The sequence below is a fragment of the Pelobates fuscus genome, chromosome 1, assembly GCF_036172605.1.
Source record: "Pelobates fuscus isolate aPelFus1 chromosome 1, aPelFus1.pri, whole genome shotgun sequence".
NCBI classification, from domain to species: domain Eukaryota; kingdom Metazoa; phylum Chordata; class Amphibia; order Anura; family Pelobatidae; genus Pelobates; species Pelobates fuscus.
In genome coordinates, this window is record NC_086317.1 from 416,999,695 (window position 1) to 417,023,850 (window position 24,156).

General features: G+C 44.6%; 1 protein-coding gene across 2 annotated transcripts in view; it reads right to left on the reverse strand.

Moving 5' to 3' along the window:
* The window catches only part of LOC134569995 (sterol O-acyltransferase 2-like), a 94,339-nt gene that overhangs the window by 58,503 nt on the left and 11,680 nt on the right, over positions 1-24,156 (reverse strand). For both annotated transcript variants that reach the window (XM_063428476.1, XM_063428475.1), the window contains exons 3-4: positions 6,322-6,374; positions 6,026-6,153 (exon numbers count right to left, since the gene is read on the reverse strand). In XM_063428476.1, coding sequence (XP_063284546.1) covers positions 6,026-6,153; positions 6,322-6,374 — 181 coding nt within the window. The remainder of the gene's footprint in view (positions 1-6,025; positions 6,154-6,321; positions 6,375-24,156) is intronic.

The window sequence follows — 24,156 nt, forward strand, 5'->3', positions numbered from 1 at the left end:
CAGATTTACAAAAGGAATACAAAACAGAATAATAGTAATACAAAAGGAATACAGGAATTATCAGTGTTATACAATTATTCTGTTTTGTATTCCTTTTGTAGATCTGAAGCTCTATCCTTTTTTGTTTAAATACACATCTTATTTACTCATGCATGGACTTACTTCAACACTCAGTGGGAGGCCCAGTGTGGGGGATTACCTTGGGGTTCGAGGGCAGGACGTTACATCTCATACGGATTTGGGTAGTGGAGTAGAGACCGAGTGATATCACCATTTTCCTTTATAACATAGGTCATGCTCCCCTACCTAGCTTTGTGGGGCACCAACAACTTGGCTTTAGGCTCAATAGCTGCTGGAAGACGGTCATGTGACAGGGGTCACAGCTTGCCACCATGAATACTTTATCTGTAAAATGGATATGTGATACAGACAGTGTGATAGAAGTCTCGCGAGCACACAGAGCATTACCATGGCAACACTCTGGGAGCTCGCGAGACTTCTATCACACAGTCTGCAGCTCTGCACCTGGCGGAGCTGCAGACCGGAGAGTTAACCCACCGGACCACCAGGGAGACACTGGACCACCAGGGAATTTATTAAAGGTAGGACAGCCCCCAGAACAATGTAACCCTTCACTGCCTGCGCCCCCCAACCCCTTCACTCCCTGCCCCCTCCCCACACTGTAACCCCTTCTCTCTCTGCCTCCCCACACTGTAACCTCTTCACTCCCTGCCCCCTCCCCCCACTGTAACCCCTTCACTCACTGCCCCTTCCCCCACTGTAACACCATCATTCCCTGCCCCCCTCCCTCCCTCCACTGTAACCCCTTCACTCCCCTCCCCCCACTGTAAACCCTTCACTCCCTGCGTCCTTCCCCCATTGTAACCCCTTCTCTCTCTACCCCCCTCACTCTAACCCCTTCACTCCCTGCCCCCTCCCCCCACTGTAACCCCTTCACTCCCTGCCTCTCCCACTGTGACCCCTTCACTCCCTGCCCCCATACTGTAACCCCTTCTCTCCCTAACCCCCCACTGTAACCCCTTCACTCGCTGTCCCCCTCCCCCCACTGTAACCCCTTCTCTCCCTGCCCCCCAATGTAAACCCCTTCTCTCTCTGCCCCCCCACTGTAACCCATTCACTCCCTGACCCCTCCTCCACTGTAACCCCTTCACTCCCTGCCCCCTTCCAAACACTATAATCCCTTCTCCCCCTGCCCCCACTGTAGCCTTTTCTCCCCCTGATCCACCACTGTAGCCTTTTCTCCCCCTGCCCCCCCACACTGCAACCCTTTCTCCCCCTGCCTGCCTACTGTAACCCTTTCTACCCCTGCCTGCCCACTGTAGCCCTTTCTCACCCTTGCCCCCCACAAGGTTACCAGCACACACACTCCCTCACACTGTCACCCTCACCTCCTGTCTCTGCGTGTATGTGTATCGGTGTACATGAGTGTCTGTGTATCTGTGTGTGGGAAACTAGGTGTCATTGTGTGTCTGTATCTCTGTGTCAGTGTGAGTATTTGTGTATCTGTGTGTGTGTGTGTGTGTGTGTGTGTGTATGTGTATACATTGCACACATACTCCATACAAAAAACATGCTTACAGGGGGCGGAGCCTAGCTGCCAAGCTGGATAGACGCGCCGAGACACAGCTCCGGCTCACAAGCGACAATAAATGGGGTGTTTACCTCAAAAATCAAAATATACGCCAGCAAAGAGGCAGGAACACAAACGGGGAAACCCAGGGGCATCTACAGACACCCGACTCAAGACTTACACTGCCCGGGAACCCGAGCAAGCAGATGAGGCCTACCCACGGTCAAGCCGAGGAGAGGCGGCCGCTCTCCATAAAGGTGAAGCCTGGGACAGACTCCTCAGCAAACTCCCTGCTTATCCCCCCCCCCCCCCCCCATGGACCGGCGGGGGTCATCCTGGTCCACACTGGACATCTGGGGCAACCAGCCAAACCCTCCCCGGCGACACAACTCCACGTGGCACAGGCAAAATGGCGACTGGCGGCATTCCGCTTAACCAGCACAGGTCGCATGTACCACAGGGACTACCAGACCTATCACAGCGCCTAGAGGCCATCTTCGCCAGTTTCTGGGACAAACTGAAGGGGCAGTGTAACAAAAATATTTTCAAACGAAGTTCACAATAATGGCTACAATGTGCCAAAAATGCCCCTTTTGAATAAGGGATTCGTGTAATTAACTAGAGGATCGTTAAAAAGGTGGAAGGTGGGAGCTTAGATGTGAGTAAGTGCCCTGAAAGACATAAAAATTGTGACTAGTATCCCCACAGGGAGAGTCCCGCTTTGAAATGCAAAGTACGCCGGAGTCCCAATAGTATTAGTGGAAGATATAGCCGTAGGTCAGCACCCTATTGGTAACGTTGTGAAATTGATTAGAGTTAAAATAATATAATATCCAGCCCAGGTACTGAAAACCACAGTCTTATCTGTACTTGTATCCTGATCTGTGCCTTCAGGGGCACCTAGCTTATAGTGGAGCTATAATAGTACTAGATATACTAGATATTTTTTATGATACACTGTTTTATTCACTATTTTGTATGCTCTCACCTAACTATCTATTCACTTTATTTGTTGCACTTTGTGTGGTTTTGAGTGACACACACCAGGTGATTTGAGCATTATTCTTCAATTTTAACCTTTTTAATACATACTGTTTTTATTCCTTAATGGGTGTTGTTATATTGTGTTAATTCAGGTCTCTGTAAACAGAAGGTTCCACGGCTTTTCATCTGGTTGGCCCTGAGGGATCGATCTATTCTTGGGTTGCTTTCTCTATTGCTGGGGATCCTCATCTGCACTTACCATATGGTCGGGGTGTCCATATGTGGAGTGGCGGTCCGCAAGTAGCGACTTTTTGGCCCCTCTTACACTTTTGCACTGCTCCAACTACTGTTGGATTTGTAAATACTTGTTCTAGGTTGATATTTTTTTCTCATGTGAGGGCATCTACCACTGCATACAAAAGGGCACTAATTAACTTAATATCAATTAATACTAAGGGTATTAACAAGCCCAAAAAAACGATTGTACTCTCTGAGACAGTTCCATAGTCATTTAACCACACCCCTAAATTGACTGACAATCATTACACACAGTGTTTTTTGAGTAACAACCCTGAGGATAAATCTAGAGGTATGGTCATTATGCTTCATAATTCCCATCAGTTCACACCAGAGAACGCTCTGAAATATGGGGTGGGTAGATCTTATGGTGTCAAGAACATGGACAAGACTTGCACACTCATGAACATGTTCCTCCCAAACAGGAAACGGGAACAGTTCAAGCTGCAAGCTTTTGATGGATTTGTAGAGGGCTGTCTCATTCTAGGAAAGGGGTTCCCAACCCAGTCCTTAAGTACCCCGTACCAGTCCATGATTTAAGGATTACCCTGTTGTGTCTAAAGCGTTTTTGCTCTTCATCTAAAAACACCTTAAACACAACTGGGTAATCCCTAAATCCTGGAGTGTTAGGGGGTACTTGAGGACCTGCATGGGACACCTCACCTGGAACTTCATCAATCCCTCACCACATTCTTGACTCCAAAAAACACGAGTCTGAGGGAACACGGGTTTGTGGAGTGTTGGAGAGCCATGTACCCAGAAGGAAGGGATTACTTATTTTTTCTATACCCAAGAAGACTTATTTAAGACTGGACTAATTTTTCCATCCCCATTATTACCTAGATGACTTTAGACAGATAACATAGGGATGGCAACATGGTCTGACCTTTCTCCAATTCTGATGACTTTGACCTCACTGCTACACAGACCCACTGGCTTGGTTCGGTGACTTAATGAGTGACTCCTGACATACAAGAGTTTCTCAATATTTTCAAGAGAATAAAAGAGAGAACACTACACCCTTGTGTTTGTAGGACGCTCACAAATGTGTCATAAGGGGTTTCCTTAGCGAAGGGGACTTCAGTGTTGAAGTAGCGTGCACAGGGGATAAAAATGCTGGAGGTGAGTCACAAGCGGACTCACCTACAAGTTGGCTGGCTCAAACTGACCTCTTTACGGAGAGATTTATAAATCCTTTGAACTGCTCCAATCAGAAAGTGTTTTTGCAATCCAAATCCTTCTTCTACACAAATGCTAACAAGTGTTGGCCTTTTTTAGCTCGCATGATTGCCAAGAAGAGAGCAAATTCATACATCCCAAAGATCTGCAATGCCAATTGTGAGTCAAGATATCTACCTAACAAGATAGCGGAGTCCCTCCGCACATACTATATTGACCTGTACTTATTTTTTCAACAAATGGTAGACAAGGAGGATGATAGAACTGATGCACGACTCATGACATACCTATACCAATACCCTACAGCATCACCTCCCACATGAGGCCTTTGAGACCTGGAGGAACCCCTTACCCCTGAGGTGTATCCCTAGCTTTAAAGTCCACCAAGATCAGGAAGTGCCCAGGCCCTGACAACCACTTGGTCAAGTATTATAAGCAATTCACGAATATCCTTTCTCCATAATTCATGAAGGCATATAACTCTATCAGGATGGTCACTCCAACATTTTTTTTGATTCCTAAAGAGAGCAAGGACAATGAGCAATATTTGTCCAAATTTCCTATTAGACTGTGACGTAACTCTGTTCACCAAAATATTGACTCAGAGACTGCAACAATACTTCACAGACTTGGTCCACCATGATTAGATGGGGTTTATCCTCAATAGAGAGGCATGGGGCAATACCATCAGGGCACTTGCCCTTCTCCATCACTCACAGCTAGTGTCAGAGAGCCTTCTATGGCAAACCATAGATGCAGAGAAGGTGTTCAACAGAGTCAGATGGGATTTTCTATTTGCTCGCTTGCAAATCCTGGGCATGAGTCCTTACCTGTTGGGATAGATTAAGTCCACTTATACCATACCGCTAGAATGTGTACCAATGTGATGCCCACGGAGTCTTCCCTGATTCTTAATGGTACCCGACAGGGATGTCGATTGTCGCCCTTGCTCTTTGTCCTTGTCCTCAAACCAGCCTCAACACAGAATGATGAAACCCCTGGAGTCAAGAGGGTGGGTAAAACCAAGCTCTTAGTCCCGGCATGCGCAGATGATCCACTAATCTTTGTAACTGACCCAGATTCCTCACTGTTGAAATTTGAAGAATATGGCTCCATTTTAAACTTTAAAATACATTTTTCAAAATCTACAGTACTTAATGTTTCCATTCCCAAGCCCCAGCCGAGGAAACTTTAACGGAGGCGTTCCTTACAATAATCGGAGTCTTCACTGAAATATTTGGGAGTATGGATAACCCTGGAACTTGCGCAATTGTACCAGGTGAATTTTCATCCACCGTTGGCTTGGATGCAGGGAAATCTTGCGGATTGGTCCAAGCCACACTTATTTTGGTTCAGCAGGGTTGGGGTTGTCCAAATGAAGACTATACTGATCGAAATTTTGGTTTAGTTCAAACTGGAATTTTCAAGGAAGCCCTACAATAAATTAAAAAGGGGCCTGTAGTGTTCATTTAACAAAAACTCTTAAACTGGAAATTAGTGATTCAGAATTGATGCCAAGTGTAAGCGGTAAAACAAATTCTGAATGAACAAAATCGTACCAACCATTGCACTTTTTGTTTAATCAAAATTCGGATAAATACCAAACTGAATTTCCACATCTGTTAGGTAACTGCTTGAGACCTGATGAATAGGATATGTCTTTTCCAGTATGTGGCCTCCACTAATATGACATTTTTGGTTTCCACCCAGGAGTTAGGAACCACTTTAAAAAGTAAAACTGTCAGAGGCACACCAAATTCCAATTTTACTGCTAGATGGTACGTATATAATGTTCAAATGTTCATAAAGACAACACAATGTAAGATAGATTTGCATAGGACATTAAGGGTTTGTAAGAGTAGGCCATTTCATGGATTCTATTTCTATAGTCATTGCATATAACCTTAAAGATAACTAACTGTAGACTATAAAACATGTCTAGATAAAACTTTCCCTCATTCACCAAGGCCTGACCTGAGCTTTTTGTCTGGCACAGAGGCAACATTGTCTCTAGTGTATGATTGCAGAGTGTCTTCCACAGCTTTGTCAAGGAGGTCTTTCATCTGGGAGCTCATAGTCTCGACTATCTCTGCCTTCACAACCTGAAAGAGATTACAATGAACATTCTCTGGTTAAATCCTGCCCATATTCTGTTTACACATAATTTTGAAACCACTGCCATGATTACACCTTGTTACAGAGTTGTGTCAGAATATGCAGTGTGGAAATTAATTATGGTCGTGTTTTCAAAAAATGATTTAGTCGCGTACCTCCATATGTTTCTTCCATTCTACCAGACATTTAACATGACCATGTGCAGCACCTGAGGGTAAAGAAATGCCCTGATGTGAGACTCTTTCCATTGACCAGTTAATATGCAATACCTGTATATGTAACATAGTTAATATAAAATTAATCTAACATGGACACTTGTAGTTCACTCTTACAAAATATGTGTGTGCTTCCACTAAACACAGAGACTGAGTACAAATTTAATCAATTCCTGTGCAGTAGTTTTTTAGATAGCAGATTACAGAGTCTGAACATTTTGTTTATGTGGCAATACAATTATTATCAGAAGAGATAAGGGAATGTCGGATAGATAAGGAAGACATTGAAACAGAAAATGTTATTGCAAACAACAAAATAGTGAGTTATGTCAAATAAGGTTAAAAAAAAAATGGCATACAAAAAAATAATCAGTTTTGTTTTGGATATTTGATTAACCCCTTCAGGACCGGCCTGTTTTTGCGATGTTTGTACGTTAAGGACCAGAGCAGTTTTAACACTTTTGTGGTGTTTGTGTTTAGCTGTAATTTTCCGCTCTCTCATTTACGGTTCCCATACAAGTTATATACTGTTTTTTTCACGACAAGAAGGGCTTTCTTTACATACCAGTATATATATTATGTCATATATTGTATTTAAAAAAAATAATAAAATATGGTGAAAAATAAAAAAAAAAACATGTTTTTGGACTTTTACTTGAAAAATCTTTTACTTATCTACAAAAGCTAATGAAAAAAACTGCTAAATAGATTCAAAATTTTGTCCCGAGTTTAAAAACACCCAGTGTTTACATGCTTTATTGCTTTTTTTTGCAAGTTATAGGCCTATAAATACAAGTAGGAAATTGCTGTTTCAATATATATATATTTTAAATGTATCAATAGTGACATTGTTACACCGTTATCTGTCATAAATCCCCGAAACACACCTAACATGTACATATTTTTTAAAGTAGACAACCCAGGGTATTCAAAATGGGGTATGTCCAGTTTTTTTTAGTAGCCACCTAGTCACAAACACTGGCCAAAGTTAGCATTTATATTTGTTTGTGTGTTAAAAATGCAAAAAACGCTAACTTTGGCCGGTGTTTGTGACTAAGTGGCTACTAAAAAAAGCTGAACATACCCCATTTGCAATACCTTGGGTTGTCTTCTTTCGCAAATGGTATGCCATCATGGGGCTAATTCTCATTCCTTGGCTACCATACGCTCTCAAAGGCAACCTAACCAATCTGACAAATTTCAATAAAAAAAAAAAAAGTAAAATCAAGCCTTATATTTGACCCTGTAACTTTCACAAACACTATAAAACCTCTACATGTGGGGTACTGTTATACTCAGGAGACTTCGCTGAACACAAATATTAGTGTATCAGAACAGTAAAATATATCACAGCAATAATATCCTCAGTGAAAGAGCTGTTTGTGTGTGAAAAATGCAAAAAACTTCACTTTCACTGACAATATCATCGCTGTGATATGTTTTACTGTTTTGAAACACTAATATTTGTGTTCAGCGAAGTCTCCCGAGTAAAACAGTACCCCCATGTACAGGATTTAGGGTGTCATAGAAAGTTACAGGGTTAAACACAGTGCTAGCAAATTAAATTATCTGTACTTTTGGCCTGGGTTGGCAGGCAGGTCCCTCAAATTGCAATCATTAAAATTACTTAATTAGGTAAAAATATTACATAAATATGCACGTAGAATTTTAATATATATACATATTTATATATTTGACGTCTACGTGTATATTTATGAAATTATTTATGTAATTATGTATGTGGACATATGTATATTTCGTATTATTTTTATTTATTTATTTATACATAGATATATATATCATTACATTCTAAGTATATTTGATATAAATATATATATATATCAATATCAAAATACTGTTAGAATAAAACTGAATATATATATATAATTTTTTTTTAATTATTAAAAATTATTTTTATTTTTTGTTATTTATTTTTATTAACATATTATTTGTATTTTATAATAATATATATATACCATATATATAGTTATTATATATATTGTATATATTCGTGTGTAATTTAAATATAAGTGTATTTTTATAATTATATACGTATATATAAATATAAAAATACACTTAGTGTGACATTATATATATGATATATATACATATATTATATATAGGTATATATAGATATAATACATGTATATATAGCATATATATATACACATATTTTTTTTTTTTTTTACACAGATTTTTTTTTTACACTTTATTTTGGATTTTTCACTTGCAGGGAGACTGCCTGTCAGCACAGACAGTCCCCCTGCAGGCAGACACATGGACACCTATTGCGGTCATGTGATCGAGTGATCACATGGCCGTGGGGTCCTGATCTGCCGAAGGGGGACTGCCTGGGCAGACAGGCAACCCCCCTGGACCAGGTGGAGCACTGATCGCCGCCGTGGGACCGACGGCGATCAGGTAAGTAGCCCAAAACCGTTATGACGGTTCAGGACCGTCAGCGGTCCAAACGCACGTTTTACCGCTGACGGTCCTGAACCGTCAGCGGTCGTTAAGGGGTTAATAGGAAGAAATACTCCGTAAATGTTTACCTTCTAAAATTATAGTAATAGTAAAAAAAAACACCCCCCTTATTCATTCACTTTCTTTTTTTTTTTTTTTTAATAAATTTTTATTGAAGCATTTTCCTTTTTCACAATGAAAGACAATTATGTTGGGCCCAGGGCCGGCGCTACCATTAAGGCGGACTAAGCAGCCGCCTAGGGCGCCCCTTTGGAAGGGGCGCCGCCAGGAGCGCCGGCCCCCCTAATGCTGCAGCCGCCCGAGCGCTCTGTAGAGAGCCTCAGGCAGCTGCAGCTTCGCCCGGGCTGGTGCGTCCATGAGGGCGCACCGCCCGGGCGCAGCATGAAGAGAGGAGCTGACAGGAGGGAAGCGCTCAGCGCTCCCTCCTGTCACTCCCTCACTGTAGCGTGGCCAGCCCTGTATGATCCGCCGGTACAGGGAGCATTTGTCTCCTGTACCTGGACGGACTAACAGGAAGTGAACACTGAGTGTTCACTTCCTTTTAGTCCGGCCGGGTACAGGAAACAAAAGCTCCCTGTACCCGCGGACAGTACAGAGCTCGGCCACGCTACAACATAGGTAGGGAGGGTGGGGGGAATAAAGGGAGGGGGGGGGAGAGAAATAAATGGAGAGGGATGGAGGGGGAGAGAAATAAATGGAGAGGGAGGGAGGGGGGAAATAAATGGAGAGGGAGGGGGGGGGAAATAAATAAATAAATGGAGAGGGAGGGAGGGGAAATAAATGGAGAGGGAGGGGGGGGGAATAAATGGAGAGGGAGGGAGGGGGGGGAAATAAATGGAGAGAGAGTGGGGGGAGGAGAAATAAATGGAGAGGGAGGGGGGAGAAATAAATGGAGAGGGAGGGGGGAGAAATAAATGGAGAGGGAGGGAGGGGGGGGGGAATAAATGGAGAGGGAGGGAGGGGGGGAAATAAATGGAGAGGGAGGGAGGGGGGAAATAAATGGAGAGGGAGGGGGAGGAGAAATAAATGGAGAGAGTGGGGGGAAATAAATGGAGAGGGAGGGGGAGGAGAAATAAATGGAGAGAGTGGGGGGAGGAGAAATAAATGGAGAGGGAGGGGGGGAGAAATAAATGGACAGGGAGGGGGGGAGAAATAAATGGACAGGGAGGGGGGGGAATAAATGGACAGGGAGAATAAATGGACAGGGAGGGGGGGAATAAATGGACAGGGAGAATAAATGGACAGGGAGGGGGGGAATAAATGGACAGGGAGAATAAATGGACAGGGAGGGGGGGGAATAAATGGACAGGGGGGAATAAATGGACAGGGAGGGGGGGGAAATAAATGGACAGGGAGGGGGGGATAAGTGGACAGGGGGGGATAAGTGGACAGGGAGGGGGGGATAAATGGACAGGGAGGGTGGGGGAATAAATGGACAGGCAGGGTGGGGGAATAAATTGAAAGGGGGGGGAAATAAATTGACAAGGTGGGGGAAAGTAATTGACAGGGAGTGGAATTGACGGGGTTAGGAGGGGGAATGAGAGTGGGGAGGGGAGAAGAAAGTGACAAGGGAGGGGGAGAAGAGAGGGACACGCAGGGGAGAAGAGAGGGACACGCAGGGGAGAAGAGAGTGACAGGGGAGGGGGAGAAGAGAGTGACAAGAGGGGGGAGAAGAGAGGGACAAGGGGGGAGAAGAGAGGGACAAGGGGGGAGAAGAGAGGGACAGGGGGGGAGAGAAGAGAGGGACAAGGGGGGGAGAGAAGAGAGGGACAAGGGGGGAGAGAAGAGAGGGACAAGGGGGGAGAGAAGAGAGGGACAAGGGGGGGAGAGAAGAGAGGGACAAGGGGGGAGAGAGAAGAGAGTGACGAGGGAGGGAGAGGGGGAGAAGAGAGTGACAAGGGAGGAGGGAGAGATCGACGTCCATCACACACACACAATGCACCCCTTGCACACAGAAAAACACACAATGCATTACACACACAGACACACACACACACAAGCAATTCAACCCTTACATACAATGCATCCCTTACACACACAGAAACACACAATGCATTCCTTACACACACTCAATGCACCCCTTACAGACGCACACACTGCATCCCGTACATACACAGAAACACACATTGCAGCCCTTACACATACAAACACAGATTCACACAATGCATTCCTTACACACATATCAGGACATCCCCTACTCCTGTGAACAAACTATTTGGTGGAACATGAAGGTGGACCCTGGGGCCCAGACCATGAGCTGTGTAAAGGGCCTTTAAAAAAATGGAGCTGCTTTCCGTTCTCCCAGAACACAAACAGCCTCCAGAGAGCCTGTTATACACTAGACGAGTGGAGCCAGACTGCAGCTAGAGCCCATCACCATCCTCATCTGATTGTAAGTAGGCAATCTAGTATATTATTCGTTGCACTAATCTCTAATTTACCTCACATTAAAGGGACACTTTAGTCCCCAGAAGCACTGCAGCTTAATGTAGTGGTTCTGGTGTCTATAGCCTGTCCCTGCAGGCCTTTTAATGTAAACACGGCGGCACTGCAGCACTTGTGTTAGTTAACATGGGGCATTGTGATGTCATATGGGGGGGGGGGCGGCAAACTTTACTTTTGCCTAGGGCGGCAAAAATCCTTGCACCGGCCCTGGTTGGGCCTAGGAGATTCAATTCATATATAATGTTACAAACAAATAAATATTTAGATAAATTATTACACATTATTTGGCATTATACAAAAAGGTATTATCACAATGATCACCTAGGAACCAACATATATAACACTTAAAACAAAATAAAAGACAAAAACTGTCACCAAATTTTAGAGCACATAATTTAGAGCACATGATCAATTATTTTCTTCGAGATTAGTCTATGTATCTCCACGTCTATTTTATATTCTATTTGATTTATCCCTTAGTGAAGCCAACAAATATGTCACAATAAAATACAGATATAACAAACTATCTAAATAGAAGGATGTCCAAATAAGCCCTTATATTTTTTTAACCAATCTTTATACCATTGTTTCCTCTTCGACATAAAAGTCGAATTGTTGATCAGCTCATATTCCATTGACATTTGAAACATGATCTGATCGATCAATAGCCGCTTATCAAACGGCTTTGATGATTTCCAATGTCTCGCAATAATGATTTTAACAGCGACTAGGCAATGAATGGCAAAACAAACATCCTACTGGGAGTTGAAAATCAGATTTAGATGTAAGAGGGCCGAAGCGGCATTCTCCTCAATTCTATTTGTCGTCATAGCTGTAAAGATATTAAAAGCCCATGACCATAAATATTTAACAACAGGACAGGTCCACCATATATGTGTATAAGTACCTGGCTGACTTCCACATCTCCAACACGTTGGATCAGTAGAATCGTATATTCTGGCCAGTCTGGCTGGAGTGTAGTACCATCTATATAAAACTTTAAAATGGCACTCAGACAAGTTAAGGCAGTGTATATATTTGTTTACCAGACTTAGAGAGGAATTCCACTCTTCTACAGAAATCTGCAAATCTAATTCTAATTCCCACGTTTTGATCAGTCTATGAGGGGATTCTTTGAGCAGCTCCAACAAGGACGCTGCAACAGACGAAATCTTTCTGATAGATTGACTTCGAAATATAAATTCCAATTTCTTTGCAAATATATTAGATGTTTTAATAACGTTTTTATAGATGAAATTTTTTAAGCGAAGATAAGTAAAGATTTCTCCACGTGGAGAGTGAGTATTCATTCACTTTCTAATGATGAAACGTGCTGTGCACAAGTGAAGTCTCAAATAGGGAACAGAGACTTATGAGATGTGCATTATAGCTAATCACACAGTTGTTAAAAAGATTATGGGAGAATGTAGACTAGATGAACGATTAATGTTAGATTTGTATGTAACATAGTATAAGGAATACTATCCTTGAAAACATCTTCCGTGTCCTATAAAATCTATGGTCTTTGATAATGTGTCTCACAAAAAAGGTAAAAGAGAATATTATGCTATAAACAAAATCACAATAGAGCTGTATTTATGCAGAGGAATAATCATACATTTGACTAAGAATCCATCCTATAGGATGATAATTTGTGAAGTTGATCTCTTCTGCTAGCAACAAAAGAATCCAGATTACATAAAATGAAGTAGGACATAGGCAAAAGTCTAGCAACTATCCCCAATCCTGTGTCCAAATACAAGGGCTCAGGTTCAGCTGAGAAAAGAGACTGGCGTGGCGTCTTGCAAGATTTCATCCTTTGCAATCGATATATGCTTTCTGTGGAAGTGCTGTCTGACTGGTAACCCTGCCTTCACTAACTTTGTTGTAAAGCAGTCGAGAAAATAGTCAAACTGTAGTCACCTTTGAGCCTCACGTCCGATCTGTTGTCAAATCATGCCAATTCCACCTTAAAAACCATCGCCCGCATACGCCCCTTTTTTACACAAGATGTTACTAAATAGCTTGTCCATGCTCTAGTAATCTCTCACATGGACTATTGTAACTCTCCTTATTGGTCTTCCCAATAGCCATATGGCCCGCTACAGTCTGTAATGAATGCTGCTGCCAGACTGATTTTCCGCTCTAGTCGGTCCTCTCACACCTCACCCCTCTGTCAGTCCTTACATTGGCTTCCTGTATGCTATAGGAGTCAATGCAAAGTTCTAACCCATACCTATAAAGCACTGAATAATCTTAGCCCCTCTTAGATCCATAGATATGCCCCTTCTCGGTCTCTCCACTCTGCCCGTGATCTTCTTCTCTCCACTGCTCGCACCCGTACAGCCAACTCGCGCTTGCAGGACTTCTCGCGGGCGGCTCCCTTCCTATGGAATAGCCTGCCTACCGCCATCAGACTCTCCTCTAGTTTTCAATCATTTAAGAAGTGCCTTAACCCCTTAAGGACACATGACATGTGTGACATGTCATGATTACCTTTTATTCCAGAAGTTTGGTCCTTAAGGGGTTAAAAAGTGCCGTAAAACCCATTTCTTTAGGAAAGCCTATCTTGCTCTCTACTAAAGGGCATCACTCTACTCTCTCCTCCAGCTCTGCTTCACTCCCACCTAATTTGACTGCTAGTTCATGTCATAATGTGTTTTGTACCCCACCTCCTATAGAGCAGCGAACATATGAGAGGCATCAGGGAAGTTGGGCTTGTTGATTGGGATGTTAAAGTCCCAGGTAAAAGGGAAGGAGTGCTAGATTAGAGGAAGTGGGGTAGCCATGGAGACACGTGTTCAATTAATAGTCTAGGATGGCTGGGTGGCAATAGATGGATGGCAAAACTTAAAGGAACACTATAGTCCCCCAAATTACTCTAGCTAAATAAAGCATTTTTAGTGTATAGATCATTCCCCTGCATTGTCACTGCTCAATTCACTGTCATTTAGGAGTTAAATCACTTTGTTTCTGTTTATGCAGCCCTAGCCACACCTCCCCTGGCTATGATTGACAGAGCCTGCATGAAAAAAAAAAACTGGTTTCACTTTCAAATAGATGTAATTTACCTTAAATAATTGTATCTAAATCACATACAGGAGGCTCTTGCTATTAACATAGCAGGGGATAAGAAAAGCTTAATTAAACAGAACTTGCAATAAAGAAAGCCTAAATAGGGCTCTCTTTACAGGAAGTGTTTATGGAAGGCTCTGCAAGTCACATGCAGGGAGGTGTGACTAGGGTTCACAAACAAAGGGATTTAACTCCTAAATGGCAGAGGATTGAGCAGTGAGGCTGCAGGGGCATGTTCTATACACCAAAACTGCTTCATTAAGCTAAAGTTGTTCAGGTGACTATAGTGTCCCTTTAAAGTAGTGGGCTTAAATAGGCAGACAGTGTAAACTTCACAGGAAGCTAGAGATAGGGCAGGGGCAGGGAGGATACATTGAAAGGTACATTGAGGGGGCGGAGTCTAGCGGCCACGCTGAACAGTCGCACAGCAAAGGAGCTCCGGCTTTTTCGGGCCACAAACGGCATAACCACCACTATAACCCGCATCTTGGACTTCCAAACGGGATTGCAAGCAGTACGGAAGACAATGGGACGAAAAACCAAAAAAATAAAGCAGGACAGACCACGGCCAGGTCCAAATATTGTGGATCTCCTACAGCAGACGCGCGAGACCGCTAGGCCCAAGATGGCCGCTTACCTGGACAATTATTCAGAAATGTCAGACGACTTCTCCTCGGGAGAAGAGGCGGTAGACCTCACCCCTGTGCAAAGACAGAAACCGGCCACCCAGACAGCAGATGCCTCCCCAGTAACTACGGCGGTACTGAAGATGCTCCTCGCGGACCATCAGAAGACCATCCAAGCCGACGTCGCTACGCTCCGCAATGAAATACAAGGCCTGACAGGCCGCATGGGAGCGTTGGAGACTACTGCCGGCGCCTGCTCGGACCAACTGGCCTCCCTTCAGCAAGTGGTCCAGGAGCTTCTAAAGCAAAATGAGGCACACGAACATCGCTTCGCGGCCCTAGAGGACGCACGCCGGGCCAACAATGTAAAGATCAGGGGCATCCCAGAAGCCACCCAACAGGCCGAAATACCGCACCTACTCAGACGCCTTCTAACGGCCCTACTACCGACAAGGCAGGCCAAGGCTGTCCCCCTGGATGGCTACTTTCGAGTCCCGAAACCGGCCTCGGCGCCAGCCATGGCACCACGAGACCTAATTGTGAGGTTCCAGCACCACTCGACTAAAACCGCAGTACTGGCGGCAACCAGAGACTGCTCCCCGTATGCATTCGAAGAGATGGAATTGTCTTTCTACACTGACCTTACTGGGGGCACACTGGCATGGCGGAGGTCGCTCAAAGCTCTCACAACGCTGCTGCAGAAAAGCGGTCTGACCTACAAATGGCACCAAACCCGCACCCTGAGGATACTGCAAGGAGAGACTGAACACAAGGTACGAGACCTCCAAGAAGCCAAAGCTTTATTAACCGCACTGGGACTACCACTGGATGCTCTGACTAATGAGGAGCCCCAGGGAGTGAGCAAGCCGCAGAGCAGATGGAACCCTGACAGGATAACACCCTTTGTTCCCCGAAGACCCACAGGAAATATGACCGGGACTGAGCCCACCTGAAGCTCCTTGACAGCTTCATCGTAACACGCCAGAACTGTTTAGCACTAAGTTACCAGTTTAAAAGTTATTTTATTCATTATGTTATTTACTGCTCACTGTAGGAAAGGTCAGTAGACCGCTCTACCCCCCCCTCCTCTCCTTCTCTTCCCTCTCCCCCCTCCCTCCCCTTCCCCCTTTCCCCCCTTCCCCCCCTTCCCCCCTTTCCACCCCCTTCCCCACTTCCCCTCCCTTCCCCCCCTTCCCCCCCCCCACTAGCCTCACATTGAGTTCAGGCACACCCCAGGTGCGCTCAGGCATGTTGAATAGCGGCACTGAATTTCTCTAGCCCTACTAAGTAAACCTGGGGGGTACCGCACGGCTAAACACAGAAGACCTCAGTCACGCTGTTTTATTTTGTAAATTAATTAGGTAACAGGTTAATTAGCAATTTACTACTGAGACTAGAATACGTTACAATAGAAATGCGCAATACACTTTTATTAAGCATGACTACACAATGCCTAATACTATGTTCAAAGTACTTGTTAACGCACCACACGTTTTATTTGCAAATGGTAGCAACGCTGAAATATATTTTCATAGCATGATGACCTGCCTAGACCCCACATCCCTCGGCCTCTCTGGCTACACTCGAGCACCCACCGGACCACAATGGCCTACATCATAACCCTGTACGCTTAGCAACGCTCACACACCTTATCACACACACCCCTGTAGCAAGCATGGAACTAACTTAGCAGACATACCCCTCAAAACCAAGCGCAGAATAAACCAGTGAATATCGTTGTCATTAATAATCAATGCTGACTCAAGATCTGTATATGCATTTTTTCATAAAAACTGTGCACTGTTTCAACGCCATAACTGTATAACTCATGTAAAATGTTCAGACTTACAACCGCTGTTGTGGCGAGGTAAGCTGTTTTGTTTCCTTTACGCACACAAAAATAAAGAATTGAAAAAAAAAAAAAAAAAAGAAAGGTACATTGAGGGGACAGAAGGAAGTCTACACTGCCTTCTTTACAGACTTTGTTTCTTAGAGGATCTTCAAGCTACAAGAGTGTTACTACTACAATGGTACATGTAATGGTAACTTTGTGATAAAATGTTACAGCTGATGTTTACACCGAATAATCCTGAACCTCACGGGCAAATCTATTCAAACTCTTATACTAAATATTTATTTAACAGTCAATTTTTAGCTTAGCAGACTTTATTTTTGAAGGACTGTGTTAAAATGTCTTGAGGCCTGGTAATGAAATTTTTTATGGAAATCACAGTGCTTTGAATAGGTTAATGCTGCATGCAAATGTGTGAATGTGACTCTTAAATGTATCTATCATGGAGCAATCATATTTCTGCTATTGTTTTCTAAGGATCTAATTTAATATTTTTATAAGATTTTATGTGATAAACTTTTCCCATGATTTAATAATTTTGGATAAACTATTTTGAAAAAATATTTTAAAATTCTTGTTATATTGATGTATGTTTTATATATGGTATATTTTGTGATATTAAAATATTGTTGTTGCTGACCTCTAGTCCTAGCAGGGACTCTCCTCCGCTTGTTACTCCAAAATATACTCTGGAACAAGTAAAGTACTCCAAGGGGACAGCCAAACACAAGTTCAGCCATCCTCCCATATGTTTTTGCTGTTGATCCAAAAGAAGAAACAAATCCTAGCCTGAAGCACTTCCAATTTTGCAACAAGCTAGGAAAAAATTCCTTCTCGACCCCAAAATAGCAGTCAGATGTCTCCTTGGATCAAGCAGCTATTACCCCACTAATTAGATATGATATCCCTGTATGTTATGTTTTTGCAAGTATTTATCCAATTGCAGTTTAAACATCTGTATGGACTCTGATAAAACCACCTCTTCAGGCAGAGAATTCCATATCCTTATTGCTCCTACTGTAAAAAACAACAACTTTTCTTTGCCTTAGATGAAATCTACTTTCTTCCAGCCTAAATGTGTGACCTCGTGTCCTATGTATAGCCCTGTTTATGAATAGATTTCCAGATAATGGAAATAATCCAGGAATCTCCCACCTCCTCCCCAGCAATTGGACGACACTCAGCTCTGAGGGTATAACTGGTTTTAATGGAGCTACACATGGCCTTTTATGTGAATCCCCATGCAAGGGGTTTCCCGATACACATTCCCCACTGGACCTGAGAGTAGACTGAGATAAAATACACAACATAATTATATTAACTCTCAGGTCCAGGACATATACAGTAATACCACCCCAAAACATACAGTTAACAACAACAACATGGTACCCCCTCAAGTCCTATATTCCCGGATAGCATGGATCTGAGCGCCCAACATACCTGAAAAGTTCTCAGATCCCACGAACGCAGCCGAAACAAATTAGACCGACCGCACACGAGGAGTCTGCCCAAAAAGGTTCCATGAAAATCAGGCTGTGCGGTTGGTCTCTTTCGGGAGTACAAAGCATCTGAAAATGGACAAAAACTGTTCATGCGTAAGCTCGTCCCATGTATCTTGTTCGGGAGTCTGCTCCCCCCGAACGCCACTCAGTTTGTATGAATTCCGATGAACATAACGGAGGTGGAAGTCCCAGTGGTGTTCACGCCATTGAGTGTCTGATTTTAGTTCGATACACTTGACAATCGAACACCGCTGTCTATGTTTGGAGTTAAAGATGGGCTCCGCCACGTGTTCGCACATATGAACATATGAATGGCACCCAGCCGACCACTTAGAATGTAAGTGTTATTGCGGTTTGTGGAGGTGTGAATGGAGGTTACTGGGGTTAACAAGTGGCACACTCCACATATGGGTGGTCTGGCATTCGGTATTTGTTCGGCTGGATGGGAATCCCCCTCAGCCCATCCATGTGTCTCATTCCCCCCCAGCCCCATCCATGGGTGTCATTCCCCCAGCCCCATCCATGTGTCTCACTACCCCCCAAGCCCCCCCATGGGTCGCATTACCCCTCAGCCCCATCCATGTGGCTTATTCCCCCCCCGACACATCCATGTGGCTCATTCCCCCCAACCCATCCATGTGGCCCACCCCCCAGCCCCTCCATCCATCTTATTCCCCCCTAGCCCGTCCATGTGTCAAATTCCCCCATCCCCATCCATGTGTCTCATTCCCCATCCCCATATCTCATTCCCCCCTAGCCCCTCCATGTGACTTATTCCCCCAGCCAATTGTCTATTCCCATGTGTCTCATCCCCCCAGTCCCACCCGTGTGTCTCATTCCCCCCAGCCCCACCAGTGTGTCTCATTCCCCCCCAGCCCCACCAGTGCGTCTCATTCCCCCCCAGCCCCACCAGTGTGTCTCATTCCCCCCAGCCCCACCAGTGTGTCTCATTCCCCCCAGCCCCACCAGTGTGTCTCATTCCCCCACCCCCACCAGTGTGTCTCATTCCCCCAATCCATGTGTCTCATTCCCCCCCAATCCATGTGTCTCATTCCCCCCCAATCCATGTGTCTCATTCCCCCCCAATCCATGTGTCTCATTCCCCCCCAATCCATGTGTCTCATTCCCCCCCAATCCATGTGTCTCATTGCCCCCCAATCCATGTGTCTCATTGCCCCCCAATCCATGTGTCTCATTCCCCCCCAATCCATGTGTCTCATTCCCCCCCAATCCATGTGTCTCATTCCCCCAATCCATGTGTCTCATTCCCCCCAATCCATGTGTCTCATTCCCCCCAATCCATGTGTCTCATTCCCCCCAATCCATGTGTCTCATTCCCCCCAATCCATGTGTCTCATTCCCCCCAATCCATGTGTCTCATTCCCCCCAATCCATGTGTCTCATTCCCCCCCAATCCATGTGTCTCATTCCCCCCCAATCCATGTGTCTCATTCCCCCCCAATCCATGTGTCTCATTCCCCCCCAATCCATGTGTCTCATTCCCCCAATCCATGTGTCTCATTCCCCCCAATCCATGTGTCTCATTCCACCCCAATCCATGTGTCTCATTCCACCCCAATCCATGTGTCTCATTCCACCCCAATCCATGTGTCTCATTCCACCCCAATCCATGTGTCTCATTCCACCCCAATCCATGTGTCTCATTCCCCCCAATCCATGTGTCTCATTCCCCCCAATCCATGTGTCTCATTCCCCCCAATCCATGTGTCTCATTCCCCCCAACCCATGTGTCTCATTCCACCCCAATCCATGTGTCTCATTCCACCCCAATCCATGTGTCTCATTCCACCCCATCCATGTGTCTCATTCCACCCCATCCATGTGTCTCATTCCACCCCATCCATGTGTCTCATTCCACCCCATCCATGTGTCTCATTCCACCCCAGCCCCATCCATGGGTTTCATCCCCCACTAACCCCACCGTGCGTCTCATCCCCCCCAGCCATGTGTCTCATCCTCCTGAGCCCCATTCATTTGACAACTATTGGGCAAAGTGTCCTTTGTATACCGGGACATCTGTTCCATGTCTGTTGCAATGATCCATAAGGCAGCTCCAGAGGACAGTAAGACCTTGTAGACTGCCATTCTACTTTATGGTTCGCTTTCCACCTATCCCTCACAATTTTTCTTACCTTCCTACTGACCCATATATCTCTCTTTTACAGCTCCCCCTTCTGGTTTTACCGGTTGGTAAAAGCCCCAGCCCAGATGGCTTCACAGCCATTTATAATAGCTTTTAGCTTCATCATCCACTCCACAACACTCCCGGCTCAGCTCTAGAAGACCATATTACTCAAATACCTAAGCCAGGAAACTGAGGTAATTACTGCCCAATCTCGCTGATAAATAATAATGTAAAAATCTTTACCACAATTTTGGTCAACCAACTTCGCCCCCTTTTACAGGAATTGGTCTACCTTGATCAAGCAGTTTTGTGCCTGAATGAGAGGCGAAAACCACCACCACCAAAATGCTAAATGTAATTTTCCTTTCTAAAACTAATCACGCACGTAGCCTCATCCTTTCTATAGGTGCTGAGAAGGCGTTTGACAGGGTGGATTGTTCCCTACCTGCTGGATTCTGCTTCAGACAGGTTTTATTGAATGAAGGCCATCTTCTCCAAATCGAGCACCAAGATTAGAATCAATAGGCAACTATAAAACCCAGTCCAATTAAAAAAATGGCACGAGACAGGGGTGCCCCCTCTACCCTCTTCTATTCTCAACATGGAACCATTTATATAGGGCAGAAAGGATCACCCAAATATTCAAGGCCTACAAATAAACAACCATGAACATAACGTGTCCACATTTGCAGATGATCTGCTATTTACAATCTCTGATCCAGTGATCTTCATGCCTCCTCTCATTAAGGAAATATCCATATATAACAATCTCTCCATTTTCCAAGTAAATTTTATAAAAAGCTAAATCTTGCCGAAAGTATAGATAAGACTCATCTAGACTTACGAAAAAAGGTTCCCATTTTCCTGGACAAATATAGCAATCAAATACCTAGGGGTCCAAATCCCACACAATCTAAATAAGCTGTATGATCTTAACTTCCCAACTCTTTCACAGTCAGTTTCAAAAGATCTCACAGCTTGGAATAAACCGCAATTTGGCTTGCTCTGTAGAATTAACATTTTGAAAATTAACACTGTACCCCGGCTGGGTACCTCCGGCAAGGACCGCTTCCTAGCTGGAACAGGGGACAGACCACAGCACTTCTGCCCACAGTCGCTGTGGCTTGACTGGGGCCCTGGGAGCTCTAGTTCACTCCTGGGAGCTCTAGTTCTTACAAGGACTTTCACTGTTGAATCCTCCACACTGATTAAAAGAATAGTCCTTTCGCCTCCCAGTAACCAGACGACACATAGTTCTGGGAGTACAAGCTGGAATAATTTAATGGCAGCCACAACTGACTTTATATGCATGTCCCCATGCAAGGGGCACTACCCCACGGACCTGAGAGTAACCACAGTAAAAACAAATACACAATTATATTGGCTCTCTACTCCCATACATGAATCACATAATCCCTCTTCTGTGCCTGGGAGATCAGGAACTGTACTAATGTAATCAAATTATCTCCAAGCACAGATAAAAAAATTAAAAATTAAAAAAACAACAACACTTTTTGCCAGACACCCCACATAAAACCCCACAGTTACATCCCCTGATAGCCCTGATCTGGGTGATTTTTGAATATGTTGGTCACCCAGATCAGTTCAGGGGTTCAGGAATTTCCTGGAAATCACTTATTTGACCGACCACATGCATGGTCCCATGCCCAAAACAGTTCAATAGAATCAGGGCTTGCGGTTGGTCTAGTTTGGTAGCTTAAAAAAGTACAAACTACCAAAGGAATCCATAGTTCTACCCTGGAGCCTGTTCACCCTTTTCAGACAAATGATTCCACCGACAGTGTCTTCCTAAGTGTTATAAAACACAGGCGATCATGGAAGTCCAGCGGTGTTCGGGAGTTTCAGTATCCGGAAATAGTTCCATGAACTCGATGATCAAACGCCGCTGCCTGTGTTCATGCGAACAAGATGGCCGCCACCTCGTGGTCGTCCATAGGAATTGCGGTTACCCAGACGAACACTTAGAACACGGAGGTGGAAATTGCTACAAAGTAGCTATTAGGCTTAACAGGGTTAAGGGTTGTCTCTGGTTCGTGCGGCTGTTGGTTTCCGAACCATATAGCCTAATTACACGAACTGAGACTTTTATTTCACAGTTTACAGGGTCCATAGTCTGTAGGCAGGAGGCTGGCAAGTAGGGTCCTCCAGGAACTCGTGGCAAACTCACTTGAAAAGGGGAGTTTGTCACAAACGAGATTCCTAAACTTTTATACCTACTTCAGGCCCTAGCCATCACCATATTAAACTCCTTTTAATCGCCTAAACAACTCTTCACCACTTTCATATGGTCACACAAACACCCCAGAACACATTTCAAAGTCCTTAGGACTTCCCAACTTGGAGTCATACTATAAAGCGGTTGCCCTAACGAGAATATATGAATGGTCACAACGCCAAAAATCTGAAATACTGTGTACAACTCAAAAGCTCGTTGTTCCAGACCCTTCTCCAAACTGTACCATGGTATAAATCTGGATGTATAAACCTTCTCAATCTACCCATCCCACTTTTGTGCCAACATTACAATTATAGTCTCAAATCAAAACCTTCCCCAACCTCTCCCTACACCATTCCTCTCTCAATCCATTAACCTATCACCCATTATTTCCGCTGGGCCTCTATGCCAAACCCTTTGACACCTTCCATAATTCTTCTTATTTAGTACAAGGATCCTTGCTAAATGAGCAAGGTATTAAACAATATCTACTGACCATCCCACTGCCATAAAAAAATTCTTTAGGTTTTCAAAACTTACCCACTTTATTAAATCCCCCCTCTCCCCACTCACACACACACACACACACACAGAAACATACACACAGACCAGACACACACATACAAACAGACTGGCACACATATATACATACAGACAGACACACACAAACATACATACCGACACACACACAGGCATACAAACAGGCACACATACAGACAGATACCTACAGACACACACATACATACATACACACAGGCAGACACACACATACATACTATGCACATACATACATACAAACAGACAAGCACGCACACACACATACATACATACAGGCAGACACACACAGACATACAGACACACATACAAAGACATACATGCAAACAGGCACACATACATACAGGCAGGCACATACAGAAAGACAGGCACACAGACACACAAAATGTTTAAGTCACCCTCCTGTTTCCTACCTTCTAGGTGCAGAAGGGTGACTTTCCCTGGGGTCCAGTGGTGACTCAGGTGGACTCTGACTCCCTGTTCTTCCTCCCGCGTGGGCTCGGTGTATGCTGGAAGGAGTGACATGTGGTCACTTCCTCCCAGCTCTATGTGATGCCATCGCAGGGGGCTCGGTCGCGCTGTTAAAGTGCCCAGCGCTGACCGGGCCCCCTGACAATCCATATCCATCGGGTGGCCCTGACATCATGGGCGTCCCCTAGGGCGTCCCCTGGGAAGGGGCACCGGCCCCCCTAATGCTGCAGCCTCCAGAGCGCTCTGTAAAGAGCCTCAGGCGGCTGCAGCTTTGCCCGGGCTGGTGCGTCCATGAGGGCGCACCGCCCGGGCGCAGCCAGAGGAGAGGAGGTGACAGGAGGGAAGCGCTCAGCGCTCCCTCCTGTCACTCCCTCACTGTAGCG